The 24,747-nt window shown below is 42.3% G+C and overlaps 1 protein-coding gene across 1 annotated transcript; it reads right to left on the bottom strand.

Annotated features, from left to right (window-relative positions):
• Positions 1 to 484: 484 nt before the first annotated feature.
• On the bottom strand, positions 485 to 24,094 carry LOC124263144 (cornifelin homolog). The gene is made up of 5 exons (XM_046697700.1): positions 23,992 to 24,094; positions 5,912 to 5,959; positions 4,217 to 4,337; positions 2,916 to 3,055; positions 485 to 2,535 (listed from the first exon to the last, which is right to left on the bottom strand). Exons 2-5 carry the CDS (start codon positions 5,939 to 5,941, stop codon positions 2,431 to 2,433), a joined length of 396 nt encoding a protein of 131 aa, XP_046553656.1. The 5' UTR covers positions 5,942 to 5,959; positions 23,992 to 24,094; the 3' UTR covers positions 485 to 2,430.
• Between the last annotated feature and the right edge of the window lie 653 nt (positions 24,095 to 24,747).

Genomic DNA, 24,747 nt, shown 5'->3' with positions numbered 1-24,747 from the left:
CTTTTTATCTTTCTTCGGAAGCCCCTTTTCAAACGTATTTTGTTTAGATGGCGAGTTTGTCGCAGAAGACGTTGATTGTTTTACGTATTAATTCACGAGGGCTGGAGGCTTACGTAATAACCTAGGCACTGTTATGACATGGCACTGAGAATGTGATATAACATCCATAGACATATTTAGCATGACGGTATAATGGAGAACTATATACGAAAATAGTAATATCAACAAGAACATCCTCTATGTAACACTATATATAACATGATATAACAGCAGAATACAATGTGTTATACGATACTGTAAAACAGGTACTAAACACTATGTATATGATACTGTAAAACATGTACTAAACACCATGATATACAAATTTCGTTTTTCATATAATTCAGGGCTATATCCCCTTCCAGTACCCACAACACTGCCCTGTCCGCCATGTATTACACGCTCTGTACTATCCAAGTGTTGAGTACAACGGACAACGGAAACATGTACATCCTGGTGTTTTATGTTTTCGATGAAGATACACACGTAGAGAGAGCAAATATTGATATTTAAAAACGTGATAGTATTAATTTGAAATTACAAAGGAGTGGTTGTGATGGTAAGTATGTCAGCATGACGTTTATAAATGCACAGCATTTGCCGATTCCATTCCTTAAGAGATGGCCCAACAGTGTCACCGATTCCATTCCTTAAGAGATGGCCCAACAGTGTCACCGATTCCATTCCTTAAGAGATGGCCCAACAGTGTCACCGATTCCATTCCTTAAGAGATGGCCCAACAGTGTCACCGATTCCATTCCTTAAGAGATGGCCCAAAAGTGTCACCGATTCCATTCCTTAAGAGATGGCCCAACAATGTCACCGATTCCATTCCTTAAGAGATGGCCCAACAGTGTCACCGATTCCATTCCTTAAGAGATGGCCCAACAGTGTCACCGATTCCATTCCTTAAGAGATGGCCCAACAGTGTCACCGATTCCATTCCTTAAGAGATGGCCCAACAGTGTCACCGATTCCATTCCTTAAGAGATGGCTCAACAGTCTCACCGATTCCATTCCTTAAGAGATGGCTCAACAGTCTCACCGATTCCATTCCTTAAGAGATGGCCCAACAGTGTCACCGATTCCATTCCTTAAGAGATGGCCCAACAGTGTCACCGATTCCATTCCTTAAGAGATGGCCCAACAGTGTCACCGATTCCATTCCTTAAGAGATGGCCCAACAGTGTCACCGATTCCATTCCTTAAGAGATGGCCCAACAATGTCACCGATTCCATTCCTTAAGAGATGGCCCAAAAGTGTCACCGATTCCATTCCTTAAGAGATGACCCGACAGTGTCACCGATTCCATTCCTTAAGAGATGGCCCAACAGTGTCACCGATTCCATTCCTTAAGAGATGGCCCAACAGTGTCACCGATTCCATTCCTTAAGAGATGGCCCAACAGTATCACCGATTCCATTCCTTAAGAGATGGCCCAACAGTGTCACCGATTCCATTCCTTAAGAGATGGCCCAACAGTGTCACCGATTCCATTCCTTAAGAGATGGCCCAACAGTATCACCGATTCCATTCCTTAAGAGATGGCCCAACAGTGTCACCGATTCCATTCCTTAAGAGATGGCCCAACAGTGTCACCGATTCCATTCCTTAAGAGATGGCCCAACAGTGTCACCGATTCCATTCCTTAAGAGATGGCCCAACAGTGTCACCGATTCCATTCCTTAAGAGATGGCCCAACAGTGTCACCGATTCCATTCCTTAAGAGATGGCCCAACAGTGTCACCGATTCCATTCCTTAAGAGATGGCCCAACAGTGTCACCGATTCCATTCCTTAAGAGATGGCCCAACAGTGTCACCGATTCCATTCCTTAAGAGATGGCCCAACAGTGTCACCGATTCCATTCCTTAAGAGATGGCCCAACAGTATCACCGATTCCATTCCTTAAGAGATGACCCAACAGTGTCACAGTGACCAAGGGCAAGGGGAAACTGTCTCACGAAAGGCGAAAGTTGTTAGGACAATGTCGCTTGAGCCATTTCTGGGTTTAAAGTTTCCAAGGCACTACAAAGCTGGAAGGTCGTCATCGGTATGCCGATTTGTGCATTATAAACCATACCCTGAGTACAAAGAACTATCAGTGAGTTGAACGGTGGCAATAGTGGCCATGCTTGTTTTATGGTAGTTTCTTGACAACTGCTGTGAGGATTACACAGAAACAGGTAAAATAGAACGTATGCTACAGGTGGAAATATACTCTTTATAATACAGCCTTAAGCTGCTGCTGCTGCTGCTGCTACTTTGCAACTATAAAATTGAATATGAAGCATCGGTTATATCGGCACGAGCAAGTTCAGGCTTTAACTAAGGCCTCCACATCGGTAAGGATAACCGGGGTGACTGCATGACGTCTCGTGTTGTCCACATTTAGTTGAGCTGCCATTCCCCGGTGTGTTTCAGCTCACGTGCCAGCTGACAGAGCACACATGCTCCACAGAAGGACGACATACAACAGTCGTTAAGCATCCCGCCCTGAAACAAAAACGTAAAAGTATTCCTAAGTTGCCTGTTGCTGTTCTCTCTTCTTGTGGCCAGATGACCGCAGTTTCTACCGCAGAATCTTCCCTTTAACTAAAACGTATAATTCGGGCTGAATCCCTGTCCAGAACCCATTGTGGCTACTTGCGTTGCCTTGCGTTAATGCCATGTATTTGTTTAGAACTCGGAAATACAACATACTCATAGAGACTATGAAATATATCTAAACATTATTTAGCTTTACAGCAGATTAGGAACTGTCAACTTGATAAACGTGTTACAGGCCCAGCCACGTACAGTAAGGTCAGAAACCAAAACTCAGAGAGGTTCCAGGGAAAAGTACTAAAACTGTTCACGGGGAAGGATGTGCTCACATGAATATGGTGTCTCTCCCGCATGCCTGTTCTCATGGTGATGATGGCCCCTGGGACACAGACAGGCACACAGCAGTGTTCACCCATCTTCATGGCCACCTGGCACTCGAGGCACAGGCTGCAGAACGTGCCACACAAACCTGGAACATACACCACGTGGTCACTCGATGCGTCAATGATGTACTTTATCAGACACGAAACATGTATATCCTTACCCATATATATTTTCTCATCCTGACATCGCAGGACTCCCATCGTAACACCATACATATTCACTAGATGTCGCAGGACTCCCATCGTAATACCATACATATTCACTAGACATCGCAGGACTCCCATCGTAACACCATACATATTCATTAGACATCGCAGGACTCCCATCGTAACACCATACATATTCACTAGACATCGCAAGACTCCCATCGTAACACCATACATATTCACTAGACATCGCAGGACTCCCATCGTAAAACCATACATATTCACTAGACATCGCAAGACTGCCATCGTAACACAATACGTATTTCATGAGAAATCGCACGACCTCCATCGTAACACAATACGTATCTCATTAGACATCGCACGACCTCCATCGTAACACAATACCTATTTCATTAGATCTCGCAGGACTCCCATCGTAACGCAATACGTATTCCATTAGACCTCGTAGGACTCTCATCGTAAAACAGTGCATATTTCATAAGCCATCATTACCTAAACTTTATTCCACTAGACCCGCGTGTAAACTGTACCATTACCCAATATCTATTCCACTAGACCCACGTGTAAACTGTATTATTACCCCATATGTATTCCACTAGACCCACATGGAAACTGTATTATTACCAATATGTATTCCACTAGACCCACGTGGAAACTGTATTATTACCCCATATGTATTCCACTAGACCCACATGGAAACTGTACCATTATTACCAATATGTATTCCACTAGACCCACGTGGAAACTGTACCATCACCCAATATGTATTCCACTAGACCCACGTGGAAACTGTACCATTACCCCGTGCCCATATGTATTCCACTAGACCCACGTCGAAACTGTACCATTACCCAATATGTATTCCACTAGACCCACGTGGAAACTGTACCATTACCCCGTGCCCATATGTATTCCACTAGACCCACGTGTAAACTGTTCCATCACCCAATATGTATTCCACTAGACCCACGTGGAAACTGTACCTTTACCCCGTGCCCATATGTATTCCACTAGACAGTGCATGGCTTACGTATAAAGTATTCAGACATTAAGCAATGAACATAAAGACTACCACATACATGTTCCTATGTCGTCAAAGCAGCCGAAAAGTCCAGATGACCAGTCTCTGGTCTGCTTCACCTGTGACGTGCTAGTCATGACGACGGTGGTGTGGCCGGTCGTGTGGCCATGGACGTACGGCTAAAACAAACATATATATACATTATTTATATATAAACGTATATATATATTATATATATATATATATATATATATACCATATATATTATTTTATTTTTTCTTTTCTTATATAAACGTATACCTCCTCGATCAGGCGGGCAGCTAATTGGCTAGCACCTTGGAGTTGATGGAGTTCTTTCTAATGTGTATCCTATATAAATGGGTTTTATATTTGACTGTCAAGAATTGGATATCACTAGCGTCTTTTGGTGACGAGTATGACTCAATCTCTTGGCAACGGTGACGTATAAGCAACGTATGTCCCCATATGCTTTGAGATGACTTCAACTTTACAGAGGTCAGTTTTGTCTTCATGTTCAGCAACCGTCTACCTTTCCACATACACTCGAGCTTGCGTCTTTCCCAAAAATTTAAAAGGGCGTCATATGACTCTTGCTCAAATAGTTGTATGATCATGAATAATGTGGACGTGGGTTTTGTTGCACTTATTTCATATATTGTATTGGTTTGTTGTTTAACGCTGCACTCGGCAATATTCCAGCTACATGACGGCGGACTGTAAATAATCGAGTCTGGGCCAGACAATCCAGTGATCAACAGCATGAGCATCGATCTACACAATTGGGATACGATGTGTCAACCAAGTCAGCGAGCCTGACCACCTGATCCCGCTAGTCGCCCTTTATGACAAGCACGGGTTGTTGAACACCAATTCTAACTCGGATCTTCGCGAGTCATGAAAAAGAGGTGCATGTCTCTGTGTCAATGTACACTACGGATGTATCGAACTCCTGGGATTAGGTGTAATATATACTCTTTATTCGTTTCAAAAGAACTTAGAGTTCGTGATACACGAAATTAGTGATAGAATATTAGTGATTTGCGACTATTCATTGTATCCAACATTTTGTGACATTTTCTTACAAACGACTATTCGTGATTTCCAACTATTTCTGATATCTGACTCTTTCTGAATACCCAACTAATCGTAATATCCCACTATTTATGTTTCAGTCTCTCTTTCTCTGATATTCATCGTGATATACGATACCTACTTGTTTTCGAATATTCAGTTAAAATCATTCTGAAATAACTTGGTTGAAAGGACACCTGACATCTTGGTAATAGGTTTCACATGTTTGCTTGTTTGCTAAAAATCATATTGAGTCATAACTGTCTTTATTTGCATTAGATTTAATTTTTGCGGGGATTTATGTACGAGACTGGCATACGGCCAAGCTATCACTATACACCATTGACTGGTAGCGTTCCCACACCTTTAAAAGGAACCCTCCACATGGCTTATACATTCAAAGCGGTTTAGTAATTAATACGTTTTACGACAGTACATTGCATACAATATCAAAGTACTAACATATGACTAACATAATTTCCCCCCTCTCTTTTCCCGTGATCATTTATTTCAAATACTGTACTGGAACAGTTCACTCAAATCTGTCATTGTGTACATGACATTGCACGTATCGGGTGGTCGTGCCTGCCTGAATGCAAGCCGGGACATCGGCCATGACACGCCCATCCTGCCTCTCCCTTCCTGTCCATCTATGACTCACCTGGGCGGTCACCGGGTATCCTTGCGACATGGTCAAGTTGATTCACAACTGAAACAAAAAAGTGATATCTGTATTTTGTACTTAAATACACGTATGTGAACATCATTTGTCGAAATCCTAATATATCCTCTATTAGCTTCGGGTAAGGCTTTGAAATAAGAGCCAGTCTCTAACAAGGGTCATAAGTTCACTACGCAAAGCCTTCTCGTCACACTTCCGGAAAGGACAAAGGGATGTGGACTGTTCACTGATTCGGGGAGCTATTTACTCTCTACAGACCCGTGAAGGTCCGGGTTAGAATATGGATCTTCAGTAACCCATCCTTGTCATAAGAGGCGACTAACAGGATCGGGTGGTCAGGCTCGCTTACTTGGTTGACACATGTCATCGGTTCCCAATTGCGCAGATCGATGCTCATGTTTGTGATCACTGGATTGTCTGGTCGAGACTCGATTATTTACAGACCGCCGCCATATAGCAGGAATATTGCTGAGTGCGGCGTAAAACTAAACTCACTCACTCACTTCAATCTACAGCGCTATTCCTATTGTTAATCCAGGACCTAATGTTTGCTGGGTGTGTAAACTGAGGTGTCGCCAACAACAGATTTGTACAGACTACTGAAGCGAAGACTGAAGTGGTGGGATAACATATTATAATACCAGATCAGGTTCTACCGGTTCTGACGTGCACTGATTCCCATGAGGGTGTCACGTCTATATCTTCGTTCAGGAAGACGGGAGAGTAAAGGAATAGGGCTGGGGTGACAAATGAGTAATTCAATAAGAAAACGCGCCCTCGCCATCTCGCTTAGTAAACAGATGTTGATACATGCAAATGCGTGCGAGCGAGTGTGCGTGCGCGCACGTGTGTTTGTGCGGCATTGATGACGTGGATATGGGGTCCACAACCAGTTCACAACAGTAGAATGGCCTTGTACCAGAACTGAGCAAGTCCACGGGAACACTTAGAATGTGCTCCGTGCATTGTACCATCTGGCACGGGCCAAACTCCTTGTAGCCGTTTCCTCTATAACTCATAAAACCTTCTTTGGTGCAAATTCTCAAACTTTGAAGCAGAGTATATGGCCGAGTGTTGGGACAGGGAATAAGGACGCGATGTGTTCACACACTTATAGCTCGCGCTGACGTCCGCTGGGCTGCATGTTTCCGGTGGAAGTAGTTAGGCCAAGAGGACCTTATATGTGTTTCACGGAGGCCGGCAGATCTTTCCTTCATCTCACACGCGAAGAAGTAATTACAAGGAAAACTGTCAACATAAACCAATAAAACCTGCATCTAAACCAGTCAAGCGAATAATATGGCCTGCATATATCTAAGTAAGTTATTCGTTACCTGAAACGCGATGAAATATTTTGGCCTCAGACATCACACAAACAGCATACTGCACGGGGAGGTGAGAATGTAAAATGAATGTACACTGATCCTTCAACCGAATCTTGGATTCTGTAATTAGCTTTATCAGTATAGTCCATGTTATACTGTGTATCAAAGGTAAAGTGACGTTCAAAAGAAAGTACACACCTGACGATTTGGTAAAATATTTTCTTAAAAACAGCGTTAAAATTAGAAATGTGTTTTGATTGTGACTTACAAGTCACAAACATTGTGTACGTCTTGCAATAACACCAGATATCGTACCCAATTACAACGTTGCTAGCCATACATTTGTTTATTTGGGAGTAGTCTCAATACACCAGGTGTGTCCTTTCTTTTATACGTCAGTACAGAACTGCTATTACGAGTATTATAGGCACAAGAAGTATTTGTATTGCAAGTATCATGAGTATTATAAGTGTAATAATTATTATACAGACAGACAGACACTTTATTCGGTAATATACGGCCTTATGGCCTTATGGCCCTTTTTACAGTTAATGTCACGTGAGCACAAATTGAAATAGTTATCTAGCAATAAATATATGTTTTAACAATGTTGCAACTGCATGTATAACAAGAGGATTGTGAGAGTTTAATAAATTTACCATTAACATAATAAATTATGGACATGTTTAATGTGTGGAAGATATTTCTCTCTCAAATCTTTATATTTATCACAAACTAATAATACATGGAATTCATCTTCAATAAAACCCAATTTACAGTTTGCACATTTAATTAGGTCAATATCGTCTTGTTTATACCTTCTGGAAAAATTGACATTAAAATTGTGTAGGGAAAGTCTAAATTTACACTTTGCTCTTATCAAATCCTTATTTTCTAATGATGTTAAATACTTCTCTGGTTCTATAGCTGACTTAATCGAATTATAATGACATAAAAAGGATGAAGATGAAATACTATTGTGCCAGGTTTGATAATACATATCTTGTAATCTTTGTTTTAATGAAAATAGAAATAACTCTTCATCACCAAAGTCTTGCGCAATCCAAACAAAAGAATACCCACAAGTAAACAGCAAAGATCTAACATTTCAAACCCAGTTACAACTGGTCTTACCATTATCATACAGAGTTTTTAATAAATTATACCATTGATAAGGATATCGTTGTCGTTCCATCTTTAGTAATTTACACCAATATTTAACCACTCTAACTTGGCTGAGAATAGAAAGAGGATAACGCCCTGAATCGCCTAAAATGGCCTTATTTGAAGCAAAATTCCCAACCCGTAAAAGGCATTTAAAATAAGATGATTGGACTTTCTCTATTGCCTCTTTATATTTTGTGCCCCATCTCTCTGCCCCATATAACAAAATCGGCGCAATTTTACCATCAAAAATAGAACATGCTGTGGAAAACGGAACATTTACAAGTTTTTTGAAAAATGTATAAACTGGAATGACAGCTTTAGAGGCTTGACATGCTAATTGTTTACAAGATACTGACCATGACAATCTAGAAGATATAACTAATCCTAAATACTTATAATATGTCTTAATTTCTAAAGGAACATTGTCATATGCCCAGTGTTCATGCTTAGCAATTTTACCTACATTTCTGAATACAATGACATTTGTTTTTTGTAAGTTGACTTCTAAACCCCATTTCTTACAAAAGGAAGACAGTACATTTAATTGTTTCTGCAGGCCATTAACAGTATATGAAAACATGACAACATCATCAGCAAAAAGAAGTAACATTAAATCAACAATATCCTGTGTCATAAATACACCATAACTACACTCTTTATATACTTCTGTTACAAGTTCATTTATGAAGAAGACAAATAAAGCTGGGCTTAATATGCAAAATATGTAAAATATTTTCTTAAAAACAGCGTTAAAATTAGAAACGTGTTTTGATTGTGACTTACAAGTCACAAACATTGTGTACGTGTTGCAATAACACCAGATATCGTACCCAATTACAACGTTGCTAGCCGTACATTTGTTTATTTGGGAGTAGTCTCAATACACCAGGTGTGTACTTTCTTTTATACGTCAGTACAGAACTGCTATTACGAGTATTATAGGCACAAGAAGTAGTTGTATTGCAAGTATCATGAGTATTATAAGTGTAATAATTATTATAAATGACATTAGGACTACAAGTATCTTCAGTGTTATAGTATTACTGGTATTGTATATATATCTTTAGTCTGTCGTACAGACCCTGAAGCAAATATATCCAAGAAAGCCCACGCAAGTCTAGAAAATGTGGCAAGTCTAGATTTCCACAGCTTCAGGAAATGAAGAAAGTCTCAGGGCTCCTTTTCATTATATATTTTTTTTTTTACTATGAACTTTTTTCAGTAAAATATGTTAATTTCAGAGACTAGTTGTTAGTCTTATATATGTTTAGTATTACAAGTATCATAAATATAACTATCATTAGTGTTACAAGTATAAGTAATTATATTACTATGATATTATAGTACCACAAGTAATACACGTATCCCAAGTAGTGTTGGTAGGATGCACGTACATATTTATGCGTGTGTACAATGTGCATATGTAAATAAGCACAGATCAGTTTGTATGCTTGTTGCTGTTGCGGTTGCTGGTCAAATGCTGTTTGGGGTATGCCGTTAGCCATGTACCGCGACAACGTGGTCAATGGGCATGAAGAACAAAGAGAGGTCAGTGCGCCAACGACTGTGTTGAGGGTTTCGACGATCCGAATCTCCTTGACAGTGGACTCGTGAAGAATTTATCTTCAGTAACCCATGTTTGTCGTAAGAGACGACTAACGGGATAAGGTGGTCAGGCTCGCTGACTTGGTTGACACATGTCATCGTATCCTGATAGCGTTGATCGATGGTCATGCTGTTGATCACTGGATTGTCTGGTCCAGACTCGATTATTTGCAGCAAGCCGCCATATAACTGGGATATTGGAATAGTTCGGCGTTAAACAATAAATCAACCTTGACAGGGACCCTTTACCGATAGCTTAAGTGTATCTCTATAGAGATGTCCCATCCACGAACCTCTTAGCGTACCCGTCACCTGAACATGACAATCCTTTATACACTAATGCATATATCACCCATACATCACTATCAGTCAGTCTATTGGCTGTAGAAGGTAGTCCCAATAATCATTTAACTATCTCAGTGCGCAGATATTATGGTTGGTTCAGTTTAATCACGAGAAGACTATGTTTATACTGTTTAGTCAAAACAATACTTGACTTTTGCATGATCACAATCAATTGGAGCTAGCGTGTGAATTATCTCAATCCAATCCAGATTGACAAGTCTATAAGATATGTTTATCAGAGCAGTCACGCTTGGCGTATATTATCTTCAACGAAGCATACGACTCCATGGATAATACCTTCTTGTTCACTATATACCACAAACGTATAGGTATTGCAACACACAGCGTCGGGTGATTCAAAAACATAAAAGGCCCGTCTGCCACGTAGTATGAGAAAATTGGCTGAAAGGGAAAACACCCTAAACATAACCGCTGAAGCGGGGAGTCAGAATTCATCATAACATAAAAAATGGACATTAGACACTGAAAATTTTAAACAACTCAAAGCGTCCCCGTGTTTTATTGGAACATCAAAGACTTTCGAAAGATGTTAGCATTATTTAATACTTCCAAAAATCCCACTAGGTGACCAGCATGGGGATCTAGGAGGCCATTCAATCCCAGAATCCCACTAGGTGACCAGCATGGGGAACTAGGAAGCCATTCAATCCCAGAATCCCACTAGGTGAGAGAGGTTTGGGGAACTAGGAATCCATTCAATCCCAGAATCCCACTAGGTGACCAGCATGGGGAACTAGGAAGCCATTCAATCCCAGAATCCCACTAGGTGAGAGAGCTTGGGGAACTAGGAATCCATTCAATCCCAGAATCCCACTAGTATGCCCAGCATGGGGATCTAGGAGGCCATTCAATCCCAGAATCCCACTAGGTGACCAGCATGGGGAACTAGGAGGCCATTCAATCCCAGAATCCCACTAGGTGACCAGCATGGGGATCTAGGAGGCCATTCAATCCCAGAATCCCACTAGGTGAGAGAGGTTTGGGGAACTAGGAATCCATTCAATCCCAGAATCCCACTAGTATACCAGCATGGGGATCTAGGAGGCCATTCAATCCCAGAATCCCACTAGTTTACCAGCATAGGGAACTAGGAAGCCATTCAATCCCAGAATCCCACTAGGTGACCAGCATGGGGAACTAGGAAGCCATTCAATCCCAGAATCCCACTAGTATACCAGCATGGGGATCTAGGAGGCCATTCAATCCCAGAATCCCACTAGGTGACCAGCATGGGGAACTAGGAAGCCATTCAATCCCAGAATCCCACTAGGTGAGAAGCATGTGGAACGAGAAAGTCATTCAATCCCAGAATCTCACTAGGTGACCAGCATGGGGAACTAGGAAGCCATTCAATCCCAGAATCCCACTAGGTGACCAGCATGGGGAACTAGGAAGCCATTCAATCCCAGAATCCCACTAGTATACCAGCATGGGGATCTAGGAGGCCATTCAATCCCAGAATCCCACTAGGTGACCAGCATGGGGAACTAGGAAGCCATTCAATCCCAGAATCCCACTAGGTGAGAAGCATGGGAACTAGGAGGCCATTCAATCCCAGAATCCCACTAGGCATGGGGAACTAGGAAGCCATTCAATCCCAGAATCCCACTAGGTGAGAAGCATGGGGAACTAGGAAGCCATTCAATCCTAGAATCCCACTAGGTGAGAAGCATGGGAACTAGGAAGCCATTCAATCCCAGAATCCCACTAGGTGACCAGCATGGGGAACTAGGAAGCCATTCAATCCCAGAATCCCACTAGGTGAGAAGCATGGGGAACTAGGAGGTCATTCAATCCTAGAATCCCACTAGGTGACCAGCATGGGGAACTAGGAGGCCATTCAATCCTAGAATCCCACTAGGTGAGAGAGGTTTGGGGAACTAGGAATCCATTCAATCCCAGAATCTCACTAGGTGACCAGCATGGCTAGGAGGCCATGGGGAATCCCACTAGGTGAGGCCATTCAATCCCAGAATCTCACTAGGTGACCCATGGGGAACTAGGGAGGCCATTCAATCCTAGAATCCCACTAGGTGAGAAGCATGTGGAACTAGGAGGCATTCAATCCTAGAATCCCACTAGTCCAGCATGGGGATCTAGGAGGCCATTCAATCCTAGAATCCCACTAGGTGAGAGAGGTTTGGGGAACTAGGAATCCATTCAATCCCAGAATCCCACTAGGTGACCAGCATGGGGATCTAGGAGGCCATTCAATCCCAGAATCCCACTAGGTGAGAAGCATGTGTTAACGAGAAAGTCATTCAATCCCAGAATCTCACTAGGTGACCAGCATGGGGAACTAGGAGGCCATTCAATCCTAGAATCCCACTAGGTGAGAAGCATGTGGAACTAGGAAGCCATTCAATCCTAGAATCTCACTAGGTGACCAGCATGGGGAACTAGGAAGCCATTCAATCCCAGAATCCCACTAGGTGACCAGCATGGGGAACTAGGAAGCCATTCAATCCCAGAATCCCACTAGGTGACCAGCATGGGGAACTAGGAAGCCATTCAATCCTAGAATCCCACTAGGTGACCAGCATGGGGAGCTAGGAAGCCATTCAATCCCAGAATCCCACTAGTATACCAGCATGGGGAACTAGGAGGCCATTCAATCCCAGAATCTCACTAGGTGACCAGCATGGGGAACTAGGAATCCATTCAATCCCAGAATCCCACTAGGTGACCAGCATGGGGAACTAGGAGGCCATTCAATCCCAGAATCCCACTAGGTGACCAGCATGGGGAACTAGGAGGCCATTCAATCCCAGAATCTCACTAGGTGACCAGCATGGGGATCTAGGAGGCCATTCAATCCCAGAATCCCACTAGGTGAGAAGCATGTGGAACGAGAAAGTCATTCAATCCCAGAATCTCACTAGGTGACCAGCATGGGGAACTAGGAGGCCATTCAATCCTAGAATCCCACTAGGTGAGAAGCATGTGGAACTAGGAGGTCATTCAATCCTAGAATCCCACTAGTATACCAGCATGGGGATCTAGAGGCCATTCAATCCCAGAATCCCACTAGGTGAGAGAGGTTTGGGGAACTAGGAATCCATTCAATCCCAGAATCCCACTAGGTGACCAGCATGGGGATCTAGGAGGCCATTCAATCCAGAATCCCACTAGGTGAGAAGCATGTGGAACGAGAAAGTCATTCAATCCCAGAATCTCACTAGGTGACCAGCATGGGGAACTAGGAGGCCATTCAATCCTAGAATCCCACTAGGTGAGAAGCATGTGGAACGAGAAAGCCATTCAATCCCAGAATCTCACTAGGTGACCAGCATGGGGAACTAAGAAGCCATTCAATCCCAGAATCCCACTAGGTGACCAGCATGGGGAACTAGGAAGCCATTCAATCCCAGAATCCTACTAGGTGACCAGCATTGGGAACTAGGAAGCCATTCAAATCCAGATTCCAACTAGGTGACCAGCATGGGGAGCTAGGAAGCCATTCAATCCCAGAATCCCACTAGTATACCAGCATGGGGAACTAGGAGGCCATTCAATCCCAGAATCTCACTAGGTGACCAGCATGGGGAACTAGGAATCCATTCAATCCCAGAATCCCACTAGTATACCAGCATGGGGAACTAGGAGGCCATTCAATCCCAGAATCCCACTAGTATACCAGCATGGGGAACTAGGAGGCCATTCAATCCCAGAATCCCACTAGTATACCAGCATGGGGATCTAGGAGGCCATTCAATCCCAGAATCCCACTAGGTGACCAGCATGGGGAACTAGGAAGCCATTCAATCCCAGAATCCCACTAGGTGAGAGAGGTTTGGGGAACTAGGAATCCATTCAATCCCAGAATCCCACTAGTATACCAGCATGGGGATCTAGGAGGCCATTCAATCCCAGAATCCCACTAGGTGACCAGCATGGGGAACTAGGAAGCCATTCAATCCCAGAATCCCACTAGGTGACCAGCATTGGGAACAAGGAAGCCATTCAAATCCAGAATCCCACTAGGTGACCAGCATGGGGAGCTAGGAAGCCATTCAATCCCAGAATCCCACTAGGTGAGAAGCATGGGGAACTAGGAAGCCATTCAATCCCAGAATCCCACTAGGTGACCAGCATGGGGAACTAGGAAGCCATTCAATCCCAGAATCCCACTAGGTGAGAAGCATGGGGAACTAGGAGGTCATTCAATCCTAGAATCCCACTAGTATACCAGCATGGGGATCTAGGAGGCCATTCAATCCTAGAATCCCACTAGGTGAGAGAGGTTTGGGGAACTAGGAATCCATTCAATCAGAATCCCACTCTAGGAAGCCATTCAGAATCCCACTAGGTGACCAGCATGGGGAACTAGGAAGCCATTCAATCCCAGAATCCCACTAGGTGACCAGCATTGGGAGCTAGGAAGCCATTCAAATCCAGAATCCCACTAGGTGACCAGCATGGGGAGCTAGGAAGCCATTCAATCCCAGAATCCCACTAGGTTACCAGCATGGGGAACTAGGAAGCCATTCAATCCCAGAATCCCACTAGGTTACCAGCATGGGGAACTAGGAAGCCATTCAATCCCAGAATCCCACTAGGTGACCAGTATGAGGAACTAGGAGGCCCTTCAATCCTAGAATCCCACTAGGTGATCAGCATGGGGAGACTAGGAAGCCATTCAATCCTAGAATCCCACTAGGTGACCAGCATTGGGAACTAGGAAGCCATTCAATCCCAGAATCCCACTAGGTGACCAGCATTGGGAACTAGGAAGCCATTCAATCCCAGAATCCCACTAGGTGACCAGCATTGGGAACTAGGAAGCCATTCAATCCCAGAATCCCACTAGGTGACCAGCATGGGGAACTAGGAAGCCATTCAATCCCAGAATCCCACTAGGTGACCAGCATGGGGAACTAGGAAGCCATTCAATCCCAGAATCCCAATAGGTGACCAGCATGGGGAACTAGGAGGCCATTCAATCCTAGAATCCCACTAGGTGATCAGCATGGGGAGACTAGGAAGCCATTCAATCCCAGAATCCCACTAGGTGACCAGCATTGGGAACTAGGAAGCCATTCAATCCCAGAATCCCACTAGGTGACCAGCATGGGGAACTAGAAAGCCATTCAATCCCAGAATCCCACTAGGTGACCAGCATGGGGAACTAGGAAGCCATTCAATCCCAGAATCCCACTAGGTGACCAGCATGGGGAACTAGGAAGCCATTCAATCCCAGAATCCCACTAGGTGACCAGTATGAGGTATTAAGGATCCATTCGATCCTGCATGCCGCTAGGTGACAAGTATTGGTACTGGGTACTATGAGGTCGTGGAATCAGTACTGTACATACAATTAGAGACTTTATCACTGACATGTTTACCCTCAAAGTTTTCCTCAATTACAGCTTCCTCATATCGCCGTGGCCCGGAACACTCCAGGCTCCCCGACAGGCGCACCATCCAAATATATTTTTACCAACTCTTGCAATCTCATTTATCCAAAATGGTCGAAGGGTACCGGTGTTTGTTTCACTCTGTCATTAAAGTACTGTTTTCTGGCAACAAACTCCGTGAGTTCCATTTTAACATGCATTGGTCAGTTAACCTTTCAAGGTCCACTCGGCTTATTCCGTGACAGCTGAATAATGCCTCGGGCAGCACCGGATTATACCGCATACAGATTTGTCCCAACGCGTACAGTTCGTACAACAAGACTGTCAATTTTGATACAGGCTTTAATAGAAACTTGGCATGCATTTTACTATCTACACAAATGTCACGGCTGCCGCCAGATTGTTATGTAATGGGATAGTTATCTTAACTATCGTGTGTCCAAATCCGATATGGATTCCACACAATGCCAGCCGAGATAATGAGATGGTACTGAGATGAGCGGAATGGATCAGTGTACAATTTCGCGAGAGCCTCTGCACGATCCAAGTGATTGCACGTTCCTGCGGTTATGGCCTACAACGAATCTGGGGCGGTGGGGTAGCCTAATGGTTAAAGCGTCGGCTCGTCACGCTGACGATCCGGGTTCGAATCCCCACATGGGCACAATATGTGAAGCCCATTTATGGTGTCCCCCGCCGTGATATTGCTGGAATATTGCTAAAAGCGGCGTAAAACCCAACTCACTCACTCACTCACTACAACGAATCTATGTTGATGTATGGAATGGAGGCAATTTAGCGTTGAGATTGAGTGTGACGAATAGCCTTTGAAAGTACGTGAAACCGACTTGAACGTCAGTCCAAACATACCATACAACAGGTGACCTCCTGACATCGGCGCCTCTGTGAAAGTTAGCTCACAACATTTTAAGTCCATTATAATATTTTTCTATAAAACTATGTTATTACGAATACCTACTTGTGGGAAATGAGAGTACATTGGAAATTAGATTTTACAAACCTTATCAAAATGATACTAGACAGAAAACAGACGTCGATAAACTGAAAATATAAGGTCCAAAACAGAATCGGTTATCATTGAATAATAATTTGGTCTGTGTTTAATTTTTCGTCGCTATTAAACTCAGGTGTACTTCTTTATAGCGGGCAGCGCACATATTGTCGTATAGTCCTTATAATTATCGTAATGGCAAGGCGTAACAATGATAATGAAACAAATAGTGTCTTCGGTGATGAAATTATTTATGTGATTACGGTACGTAGTCTCTCCATAACATCCGGACAACCCACACACATGGACAGAGCACAGGGAGGGTCAGCTTTCTGAACTTCCATCCTCTGACTCATCTTTACAACAAATCACGACCATATAAGTCTAGAAGCGTAATCATGATTGACAAGCACATGAGTAGCAGGTTGTACAAACACGGGTACCCTCTACAGTTGAATCCCCCTCAGGAATGCCTTTACTTTCTGGTGCTGTCAGGCCACTTGGATATAGAATATGACGCGGGATTTCAACATCACTTCAAGTATTTAGGTCAGGACATGGTAGTATTCATATTATACAGTTTCCGGGAATGTTAGATTATAAGTAATGGCCCTAAACATGTGGAAGGTAAAACATTCCTTCAATGACAAAATCTTTTATTCATTTTCGGGTTGACTCGTTCCCTGTCAATATGGTTGGAGGTATGTGCCTATGAAAACGTTGGTTCGAGTTTATATGCTTGTGTAAAATGTTTACTTTCAAATATTTGACGTGGGTCAGTAGTCCGATGAGGCAAGTATTCCACTGTCTCGAAGATATTAGTCCACTCTAGATACTCACAGTTTGAAATATATGTTTAATATACAATAAATGCTACACCACTATATAGCACCACTACATACTAGTGTTGGGAATTGGTTGAAATCTCACAATCGATGATTGCTTCATTACCAACGAACAATCATCGAAAAATATTGGTTAGCGTCATTTTTCAGATTTTCCTATCCAGGTTGTTACTGCAGAAAAGTATAACATGATGCAACTTGTTACTTTAAAGTGATGACTAATATATCATGAACATAAACTTCCTGGAGTCCTAGAGAAATATTCAGTCATGACTTTTCAGTTAGTGAAGTGAGTTTTGTAAGAAATAAACATGTTTCCAGGCCCTGACAACTTATGTTCCATTGTCAAGTATTTCAAAGACTAAAACAGTAATTCCAAAATCGTTTATGTTCGATTATGAGAAAATGTGATCGATTGCTTGGTCGTTTGGTCACTGCGACCAATCTTCGATTATTTCAATTAATCGGAACACCACTACTACATACAGAATTTCAAACGTCATATTTGCTTTCATATTCACATGCGTCATATTTGCTTTCTCTTCCAAACCACTGTTACATCTATTAAGTGGAATGAGTGAGTAAACAGGGTTCAACGCCGCTTTGAACAGGCATCTCACAGCGTGTCAGTTTGTTGTGGGAAGAAAGTACTAAAAGCTACATTTCGTAGACGTGTACAACTTTACAAGTCAAAACATTTATTACACACCAGTCTCGTTTCTTGTTGACTGGGTTCCGTCCTATTGCGCAACTTAGCACAATAGCCAGTCCTGAATTTTGTGACCAACTCATTCAACTGGATATATAAATATTAATTAGTATTATTTGATACATCTAATCACTTGTATATTGCAACACTACGTTAATTCTGATCCTTGCAAACACGTCGTGCAGCGTGCTCTGTCGTACAGCGTGCTCTGACAAACGGAAATCGTGGAAATCTCAAAACGAGGCTCGGCCGCTAGAAACGTTTGGCGGTCTGGTACGGACTTGGTATTATATCAATCAGATTGTACGTTACAGAAATACACTGAATACGCGCAAACAACACATAACAGGCGTAACCAGTGAGCAAGATGCATTGTGAATTAATTTACGACCTCATCAAACAGTGACGTCTTAGTTAAGGTCATGCTGCTTAAACCTCGCCATAAATGAAAGAAATACGATTTTTTTTAAAGTTTAAAATTAAAATTCATTGTAAATACCATTTTCTTCTGTAACAAGGGGAGGGGGCGCAGAGGGATAGCCTAGTGGTTAAAGCGTTCGCTCGTCAGGCCGAAGACCCGGGTTCGATTCCCCACATGGGCACACTATATGAAGCCCTATTCCGGTGTCCCCCGCCGTGGTATTGCTGGAATATTGCTAAAAGCGGCGTAAAACCATATTCACTCACGCAGTAATTCACTCACTCACTCACTCACTGATATTTAAAGGAACTGAAATTTGTATATTATGGATGTGACAAGCAATAAGCAAAATGTTTATTATGTATAAAATATATGTTTCCAATTATAGTTTCCCATGGAATTGGGGATTTTTTAATAAATGTTGCTTTCATATTACATAGATATATATAAATATATACAATATATGATATCATTGGTTAATATAGATCATAGGTTGTTAAGGCTATATTTATTTGCAGCTGTTGTAAACATTTTCAGATATTTTTTATAAGCTTAGTTCGTACTCTATTTAGTGCTTCTTCCATAAAATGAACGGTCTTAGTTTTTGTAATTATTATTACGCATGCGCAAATCCTGTGTGAATATTCTGGTAAATACACACGTGCCTTCCTGTCATTTTGGAAGTTATAATGTTGACAGTAAAAGCTAACAGTCTGAGGAGATTTTGCTGGAAGTAAAACAGTTAATTATTCTAAATGTATATTATCAGCCTTGTTTCACTAAGTGATACCAGGTAAAGGCTAAAACAAATCAGCGCAACAGTAGACTGTAAATGACCAATCTCCTATTGCACTTCATCTAAATATCCATTATATGGAAAACTAACGTATCTGACATATTTTTAGTACAGGTATACCATGAAAAATATTCGGGAAGATTTACTTTGTTTTTGTGCACTTTCTTTCCAAAGAAAATCTTGCTAAAATATACATAACATACAAATGAGATGAAAGTTACTTTCCTGACAGTAGGTCGGCATAGGAATTGTTTTGTGAATTGCTCGACCTGGGGTCACTCATGTTTGTAATGTAACAATATATTTAGGAGCAAATGTTATCATTTGATGAAAGGGAACTGGGCAGTGGTCACATTTGTCCATTTTTCTGTTAAATTACGTGGAAATTATACCTAAATATAGTTTCCCGGTGTGTCACGTCAAGCAGCCCGGGTCTGCAGGGGTTTGGTTGACGTGCAAGTATAACACGGTGTTCGTATTCATGAAACACCCGATGTATTGTATGGAATTTGGGTCAGTACGCACTGAGGAGCAGGCATAAAGAAATAGTTAATGAATACGTTTTTGTTGCTCCCCACAGCGTTCTATATTTCAGTTGTCCGCTATTCATTGTTCAACCCTTGTTCAACCCTTGTCCAGCATGTTTCGCAAGACTTCTGAATGATTTCCCACACAGAATGAGTATAGGAAAAACTCATGAATTATTTACAGTAAATGTTGTCCTCAAACGTCTAAAAATAGAAGTATCTCAGATATCAAGTGCCACTGCAAGAATGTTTTATGAAGCAACACTCACTGTCTAGCCTCTCAGATCTATTTTAAAATCTATCTCTCTACCAGCAATCAAAACTCATCCGTGTTATCATCCACTCCATTCTCATCAACACAAGCCCCTACCCCGCCTTTGTGCCTCCACATATACACCTAGATGCTGACATTTTAACCGTTGGTGACAAATCTTTCAAACATTCAGAACAAGAAGTCATGTCCCATGTTCCCAAAGATCCGGGTTGGAATTGGTCAACAGCAAACCATTCTTGTCGTAAGAGGCGGCTAACGGGATCGGGTGGTTAGGCCCGCTGACCTCGTATGTCATCGTATCCCAGTTGCATGGATTGGTGCTCATGCTGGTGATCACTGGGTTGTCTGGTCCAGACTCGATTATTTACAGACCGCCGCGATATAGCTGGAATATTGCTGAGTGCGGCGTAAAACAACCAACCAACCAACCAGCCCATGTTGCCAGTGCTCTCAAACAAGAAATAGAAACACAACCCGTTGTCAGTTATACACACCACTCCCACAAGTTGCGGCCACTGCTCAGAGTACATACGAGGACATGGGTGGCATAGTGGTTCAAGTGCTCAGTGACCATTCCGATGACACAGGTTCGATTCTATACATGTGTAAACACAGCCTCCCAATTTGGGCCATTGTATGGGATGCTGTGAGGGTGATGTTGCTGAGGGCTCCAATTCTGTTTGCTGTCAATCATTTTGTACAATAAACTGATGTATGGATTAGACACTAGTTTTATCGGCGTCTTCCCGGAATGCCGGCACCTTTTGTTTTAGTCGGGTAAAGCATGCTAATTGGATGACAATGAGGGATTATGGGGGACATCTCCTAACCCTACGTGAGCGAAATTCAGAAAGTGAGCGAGAGATCAAAGTGTATTCTTAGTCTTGAGTGAGCGAATTTCAATTTTTCATGATGGTGTATTGGAATAAATGAGTAAACACAACTTACTGTTAGATATATATAAGATCGTCATACTGTTACTCTAGCATACCACGATGGCGAGCTAGTGTTCAAGTTAATGTACGATTTATTACGAACAGAAGAGGTGGTGGAAGTTTAGTCATGGGTGGTTACAAATTCCGCATCAAAAGTAGACGACAACATAGCACCCATTGGACATGCTCAACACCAGACTGCACCGTAACTGTCAACACGAAATATGATCTTGTCACCAAGCCAGGTCAGTGTCACAACCATCCTGTATATGATACCAAAATCGCCGTAGAAAGTTTTCTTTCTAATATCAAGGAGATAGTAAGACAAGACGCCACACCTGTCACACAGATTTACAGAGAAGAAGTTGGACGTAAGTAGGAAATTTAATGTTTATTTAAAAAACGGATTTTAGCTGATTTAACTAATAGTGCTTGTAACAAGAGCGGATTAGTTCAGCATGCCTAATATGCCAGTGTTCTGGGAACAAACCGTTTTATCACAGATCGGATCAAGTAAGATCACGGAGCTTGCTTCCAATCCAATTAATTGCCTTCAGAAAATAAAATATATTTGAGTGAAGACGCTTGTCACAACATAAACGCCGCCGGTAATGGCTTATTGATGTCAAGGACAGCTGTAGCAGCTGCATCACCTGTTACTTCTGTGTGGTTGGTGATGGGTAAATAACGCTGGAATGTGTGATATGATAGTCATACCTGACTGGGGCTCAGCAATGGAGGCTCATTCCAACTAGATGACATCATCCACAGAACATCGGAGGCTGGGTGGTTGAAAGGCTTCTGTTGATATTGGGGGTGGGGGTGGGGGAAAAAATAACTTTATGTATAGCATGCTAGTGACGTACTGATTGTGGGCGAATATGCCAGTAGAAACACACAGTTATAGAGCACAATATCTGAATCTTATCAGTAGTCAAAACTAACCATGTTTCCTCTAACTTTATGTATAGCATGCTAGTGATGTACTGATTGTGGGCGAATATGCCAGTACAAACACACAGTTATAGAGCAAAATATCTGAATCTTATCAGCAGTCACAACTAACCATGTTTCCTCTATATCGAAGTCACCACACCTGTAGGTATCTTTGCTACTTCTATTTCGAAGTCACCATACCTGTAGGTATCTTTGCTACTTCTATTTCGAAGTCACCACACCTGTAGGTATCTATGCCTATTGAAGCCTAGTGGTGAAAGTGTTCACTCTTTACGCTGAAGGCCCGGGTTCGATTCCCTTCATAGGCACAATGTGTGAAGCCCATTTCTGGTGTCCCCCGCCGTGATATTTCTGTACTATTGCTAAAAGCGGCGTAAAACTAAACACACTCACTCTGTTTCGCAGTCCCCACACCGGCGTGCACCTATGCTAGTTCTACATCGACGTCAACACGCCTACGTATAAGTCGCAACTGTTTTTGTTAATCAATACACATAGCCACGCTACAGCGCCATCGGTTGGTTCTGAATGAGGTCATCACAATATGACACTGACACAGCTGATAAACATCCATTCCCTGTAGTGGAGCGATGTATAAGGTTACAGAATACACACTCGTCATGGGAATCCACAGCTGTTACAGGAACCATCAAGTCTCCCAACTATTAGGGCCGAAAAGGAATCTTATTGATAAGAATGAGATGTATGTAGGGGTGATTGTTTTAGTAAAAACATGATCTGGGGTCTGTTGTGTGAGGCTACATGAACATCGTTACATCAGAGACCATATAATAATATTATATGGTCTCTGGTTACATGGACATTGCTTATCAGTAACCGACTGGCTAAACTGACAGGAAGATGACAATAGAATGGTTCCGTTGTAAACTTGTGATGGTAGAAAATGTAGAACACTCTAAGCACCAATCAAGAGATCGGTAGTGGAGGGGGTGCAAGGGTTCTTGGGTAAATATATTTTTAATGAAACCTAACTATTATGTGGCAGTAGTTTCTTTAACAATGCAAATTGTTAAGCGATTTTTCCACGAGCGAGTTTGGATTGTAAGTGCACTCCTCCCCTTTCAGCCACATGAGGCGGTGTTGGCGACCTGTATACGACCGAGACTCCCTCCCACTCAATCACAAGACGGTTCTGGCTACGTTACTCCCTACTCACCATGCCCCTACAAGTGTAACACAGATAAGGGCAACTTTTATGGATGAACATCTTCTATATTCATGTGATGCGACGTTTCCATACAGAACACCTGAATATAAGTGTTGTTCATACATAAAGGTTGTCCTTATCTGATTCTCAAACTTCTAGAAATGACACTCAAAGAAGTATGAGTCTTTTACAGTAATTTAACTTGAAAATTTTAGGATCTATGATATTCCCTTTAACTTTACAATAAGATATGACAATTTGAGGAAACGCCTCATTTTTCTCATTTTTAGGACATGCTGCGGCATGAAAGGAAACATTTCCCCCGCTGTGATGACCAAATTTACTCTCGTTCTGGTAAACCAAATATCTAACCCTTGAACTTGATCCATGAAGCCATCCATCCCTAGTACATGTGGGTACCACGGATGGAAGGGCGACATAGCTCTGGGTTCGTGTTCCGGTAGGTGTGTCTCTTCAAAACGGGACACAAACACATTAATAGCGTTAAGATACGTTGTTGTGACATTTAACTATAGATGTTCTATATTAACGACTGTATTTCTTGTTACTGACTAGACAAAATGCTAGGACTTACTTGGAGAAGGGAAACAGGTCCGCTCATCAAGGTCCCGGCAATTCAAGTGTCTCACAGTTCAGCGACAAATGCTAGCCTTACCGTACTATATCGTGTAAATGTACCTAGTGCATTATTTGCGTGGCGTCGCGCGTACACTGGTGTCGGTTACTCTGGGTTTTGTCTACACGTTAATATACGCTTGTATTTTCGTGCGCATAATTGTGTTAGCTAGTGTGTGATATGTGTTAATATTTTTTTTACGCTACGTTAGCATTTCAGTAGAATAGCGTTTAGTCTCTGAATATATATAATTTGGATAGTAACAAATAAACCCTTTAAATTGAAAAGGAGCCCCAGTGCGATTGGAAATTCAGAAACCTGAGGAAAAATAGACTTGCTTCATTTAGGGCTTTAGTATTGCAGGGAGGACAAGGCAGTAGGGAAAATCATGTGGTTCAGGGCCCGTGAGACCGACGAGTACTTCGGCTATATCAGCTGTATTTGTAGGCCTGGTTGAACAAAGCGAGTGCGTCAGTGTGTAACATAAATGTGTGCATCCCTACGTTCCACATCACTCATCAGTGAACGTATACCGCGACAAAGCACTGAAGTAGGACCAAATAGGTCTATTTCAATAACAGGGGCGTTTTACAATAAACGCCTTGGTGAAAATGTTTGTATACTAGCTGAGACACAAAGGACTGATAAAAGGCCGCCTTCATTACAGTACATAAACTAAAAACACCACAAATACGTGTGTGTGTGTGTGTGTGA

Source organism: Haliotis rubra, unplaced genomic scaffold (genome assembly GCF_003918875.1).
Source record: "Haliotis rubra isolate DU_JTF1 unplaced genomic scaffold, ASM391887v1 Scf87, whole genome shotgun sequence".
Taxonomy (NCBI): Eukaryota; Metazoa; Mollusca; class Gastropoda; order Lepetellida; family Haliotidae; genus Haliotis; species Haliotis rubra.
This window is presented reverse-complemented; position numbering and strand designations above follow the sequence as displayed.

Excerpts from the sequence above, each read along its gene's own strand:
- LOC124263144 (XM_046697700.1), bottom strand. The coding sequence starts at position 5,941 with ATGTCGCAAGGATACCCGGTGACCGCCCAG. Across the intron at positions 3,056-4,216 it reads CTTTGACGACATAGGAACAT|GTTTGTGTGGCACGTTCTGC; the intron begins GTATGTGGTAGT and ends TGTATGTTCCAG. Across the intron at positions 2,536-2,915 it reads GGGAGAGACACCATATTCAT|GGCGGGATGCTTAACGACTG; the intron begins GTGAGCACATCC and ends TTTTTGTTTCAG.